The following is a 5000-nucleotide window of genomic DNA, read 5'->3' as shown; positions in this document are numbered from 1 at the left end:
AGTCATACAATTAGTCCAAAAGGGATAGCACAAAAAAGTCCTCGCGGTCTTGTTGCAATCAGTTCATAGACAAAACCAGGACTACTGGTCAGAGTACCAGAGACAGGGCCTTCACATGGTCACTGGTCAGAGTACCAGAGACAGGGCCTTCACATGGTCACTGGTCAGAGTACCAGAGACAGGGCCTTCACATGGTCACTGGTCAGAGTACCAGAGACAGGGCCTTCACATGGTCACTGGTCAGAGTACCAGAGACAGGGCCTTCACATGGTCACTGGTCAGAGTACCAGAGACAGGGCCTTCACATGGTCACTGGTCAGAGTACCAGAGACAGGGCCTTCACATGCAGCATCAGAAAGATTGATGAAGTTGTACATCGGCTGCTCTCGTACCCAGATCTCTTTGCATATGATGACAAATATCATAAATGCTACCTAAAACACTAAATATCTAAACGAAATATAGCAGCTATAAAACAAAGAATTAGAACAGCAGACCAGTATCTATGTCAAAGCTTTTATTAATCTCACTGAAATAGTTATCATCTTTCTTTAAATAAATGAAAGTGATGACAAGTCATCACTTTCAATAAATAAGAGTTATGACATACTGAAGACACTGGTCCATGGTTTTCTTCATCGATATATCTGCAGGTCTATGTAGTAGTTCTGGATTTTCTTGGATATTTGCATCTTCTCTCATTGTGCCCATTTCCCATGGGCACACTTTTAGAGCATGCAACATCAGACTTTCCATGTTCTACAAATTATAATGCTGTATGTTTCCAGGGTTTGTATTTAGACAATATCATCTTCTTCCTCAGAGTCAGTGTCTTCAGTATGTCATCATAACAGTCAAGGAGTTTATATACCGTAAATGGAAATTGGTGCATTTACAGTATATAGAGCTTTTATCCAAAGCACTTTACATAGATTGTGCATTACATTCACACATTCAGTCACACACCGATGGCAGAGGAAACCATACAAGGCACCGACCTGCACATCGGGATCAATTAGGGGTTCAGAGTCTAACTCTGGGGGAGCCCTGGATCGAACTGAGAATATGGTATGATATAGTACTAACGGTATATTGTTAGTTCACACTGAAATTTGTCTTGCGAACCTCACGGTTCTCCATCCAGCCGCTCTATTGGCCAATCTATCCCTGAGGCACTGCCGCCTCGGCATATTACCAGTATTATTGTATATTTGTCATCATACACAAAGAGATCTGGGTACGAGAGGAGCAGATGATGTACAACTTCATCAACCTTTCTGATGCTGCATGAAGGACCATAAGTCTCTGGTACACATACCAGTACCAGCCATAATGGCTGTCAGATGTTCTGGTCTTGTACTGGCCTTCACACAAATGAAAAATATCTTTGTATGTTAAACAATGTTGTATCAACCCTATTCAGTCTTCTTGATGAGACTGGTGCAGGCATGCTCTCACTCAACATTTGCAACTTGCTCATTACTGCAGCATATTGTCTGTATATAGAGCCACGGTGTTATGAACATCATCATCTCTCTGTTGAGCAACATTTAGTAAGATCATTTTCATTTTGAGTATCTGCCGATACCGATTTTTCCCCATCTGAAAATTATATTTTTATGCAACTCCTCCAATATCACAATAGTACAATATCCCAAATCACGGACAATATACAGTCTAATATCATGATATGGCTATCATATTGATACTAGGGATGTCCCAATCACATTTTTGTGCTCCTGATCTGACCATTTAAAAATGTCATGATCGGCCCCGATTTCCGATACACTTCACATTATAAGATCACATAAGATGCACATAGGTGGAGCCAAATACTGTAGTATAAATTGACTGTAACCAAATAACTCAAATAACAGAAATGAATAACTTGATTATTTATATTTATGAGGATAATATTGAGATTTGAGCTTGATGAGGGAACATCCAGGTCATGTGCTGCAACATAATAATAGTTAGTAGTTCCAATCTAGGCTTGCATATTTCTCTATTGAAGCGGCATCTATTTGTTCACAATTTCTCATTTCTCAAGTTTGAAACATTTCATACATTTTAGGGACTTCTACTCAAGTGATTTGTTTATGTTTTCCCACCCTTGATAAGTGAAGTAAAAATAAAACTAATGTGATACTGTAGATTTCATTAGTTTTATTTCCCCCCGTTTGGGACACCATATATGTTTTGTGCCATAACTCCACGATTATGCAAGCTACATTTACACAATTGGTATTGCTGGATTCAGTAGAACCTCACCTTTCCTACAAGCCATCATATGTGTTGCTATGACAATCCATTCCAGAGTCACTACAAAGTAGAGAAGACATCTACATAGATGTACAATTCCGCCTACTGTAAGTATGTGTTCAAATGACTATATCTCATATTGACATTCAGATATTGACATTCAGTCTTTTCTAGAATGTAGAGGTATGTTCTGGCTTCAAGTATGCAAGTTTTGAACCTCTCAGAGCTTCCATTGTGAATCTACATGCCTTTAAGTGCCTCAACCACCAGACGGACAGGCTTTATTTTTAGTTTGAGGTGTATAACTTTAAATAACAATTTCACCACTTTTGCAGTAAAATATTTTTATACAAGAATCCATTTCATGTATGGGAGGCCTTAGAGATGAGGAAAAACTATGTTGTGTTTGGTCCTAACTCCGGGAGGGGTATCTCGAAAACTAAAGCACTTTTTGACTGTTTGTTGCAGGACTATATCTATCTATCTATCTATCTATCTATCTATCTATCTATCTATCTATCTATCTATCTATCTATCTATCTATCTATCTATCTATCTATCTATCTATCTATATATATAAATACATACAGTTTTGGGATTAATAAAGTTACAACTTTTACAATATCTCCATTACCATTATCCAAATTAATTCCTTATATGTAAAAAGAAAAAAAAAAAACATTTTGGAGAAACAAATAGCTCATATGCAATGTGAAATGCCACCTAATTCTTAATCCTTTTCCTTGTCTTTATTGTGGGCCATCTTGTGAAAGCTGCATGCTTTTATTGTGAAGGGTCTCAGTTCTCACAGCCTACATATTTCCACATGCTGAAAATAGCTGATGGACAAGCTCACAACGCGTTGCGTCCGCAATGCGTTGTGAGCTTGTCGATCAGCCATTTTCAGCATGCAAGCATAACACGTGTACGACGGAGAATAAATCAGGCATCACTGCGCCTCTGTGGAGGAAGGGAGATATATCATGTTTGGACATCTATGGGCAGCTATTTATGGACAGCTATTTTTCGTGGCACATTATGTTTAACCACAACAACGTCACGTTTACTTTAGCTCTTTAATGTTTGGGTCGGGACATGTAGGACAGTATGTGTCTGCTGTCTACGTGCATGTGGACATGTGGACATGTAGGACAGTATGTCTCTGCCGTCTACGTGCATGTGGACATGTAGGACTGTATGTGTATGCTGTCTACGTGCATGTGGACATGTGGACATGTGGACATGGGGACATGTAGGACTGTATGTCTCTGCCGTCTACGTGCATATGCGCTCTGCGCGCTCCAGTCTTTCTGGAGGGAGCGAAATGTAGCGTCTTCTGCATGCATCTAAGCATTAACATTTCAATGGCCGAGGGTCGTTAGAGTCTATTGTTCCGTGTTGTTGTTATCGCGCGTCTAATGGTTAGACGTGTGACAACAACGACGCAACAATAGGAAGCATCAGCCCAGTAGCGATACTATTGCTTTCGGGGGAGGGTTAGTGTTCCGCCTGATTTGACAGAAAGTAACACTAACTTAGTGTTACTTTCTGTCAAATCAGGCGGCACACCTGGACATATCAAACGGCACACTAAAGTGCCGCGGCACACAGGTTGGGAATCACTGCTGTACTGTACTGTGCTGTGCTGTGCTGTGCTGTGCTGTGCTGTGCTGTGCTGTGCTGCGCTGCGCTGCTCTGCGCTGTGCTGTGCTGTGCTGTGCTGTGCTGTACCCGTTGGACAAAAGAGGAAGACGGGTGGTTCCCCCAGGAAGCGATAGATCTCATTGGCTACGGCCACCTGGGCGTGGGCCAATGAGGCGAAGGCCTGGCCGTCCGCCTGACACAGGGAGTGGTCGATGTCGTCGAATAGGATGGAGAACGCCCGACATCCTAGATCTGACACCTGGAGGTAGAGAGACATTCACTTTACATTACAGAGAGAGCGAGAGAGAGAGAGAGAGAGAGAGACATCAAAATGCAACAAGAACATTATATCACATATTGGAAAAACACAACAAAAACCTTGTTGTTCATTATTTTGGGATGTTTGTTGTTGTCTCTTATAGATGTAACCAAATGGACTGTCTCAGCTCGCGTTTCAGCAGAGTGAGGTCACATGGTGTAATAAAATGGACCCCTACCTGTCTCAGCTTGCGTTTCAGCAGAGTGAGGTCACAGGGGGAACTGAACACCATGTCCTGACCAGGAGACACAGCGTAGACAAAGGTCAACGACCTGGAGTTAGCCTCACTGACCAGAGCACGCAGCTGGCCTGGAGAGGAGAGGAGAGGATACATGCAGTTATAGGGTTAGAGAGAGGAGAGGAGAGGAGAGGAGAGGAGATACATAGGGTTTAATACAGTTGGATGGACCTCCTGTTACACAGTTCAGCACCATAGATAGCTCCTACACTGTCACTGCAGCACCATGGATAGCTCCCACACAGTGTTACACACTTCAGCACCATGGATAGCTCCCACACAGTGTTACACACTTCAGCACCATGGATAGCTCCTACACAGTGTTACACACTTCAGCAGCATGGATAGCTCCCACAGTGTTACACACTTCAGCACCATGGATAGCTCCCACAGTGTTACACACTTCAGCAGCATGGATAGCTCCCACAGTGTTACACACTTCAGCACCATGGATAGCTCCTACACTGTTACTGCAGCACCATGGATAGCTCCTACACTGTTACTGTAGCAACATGGATAGCTCCCACACAGTGTTAC

General features: G+C 42.3%; 1 protein-coding gene across 1 annotated transcript in view; it reads right to left on the bottom strand.

Moving 5' to 3' along the window:
- The window catches only part of LOC310863751 (protein O-GlcNAcase), a gene marked incomplete at both ends in the record, with an annotated part of 41805 nt that overhangs the window by 17539 nt on the left and 19266 nt on the right, over nt 1-5000 (bottom strand). The window contains 2 exons of the mRNA XM_083772246.1: nt 3994-4165; nt 4404-4534. Coding sequence (XP_083628372.1) covers nt 3994-4165; nt 4404-4534 — 303 coding nt within the window. The remainder of the gene's footprint in view (nt 1-3993; nt 4166-4403; nt 4535-5000) is intronic.

This window comes from Protomyctophum parallelum (genome assembly GCF_964188405.1).
Source record: "Protomyctophum parallelum genome assembly, chromosome: 8".
NCBI lineage: Eukaryota > Metazoa > Chordata > Actinopteri > Myctophiformes > Myctophidae > Protomyctophum > Protomyctophum parallelum.
The sequence above is the reverse complement of the archived record's forward strand: the minus strand, read 5'-3'. Positions and strand labels throughout refer to the sequence as shown.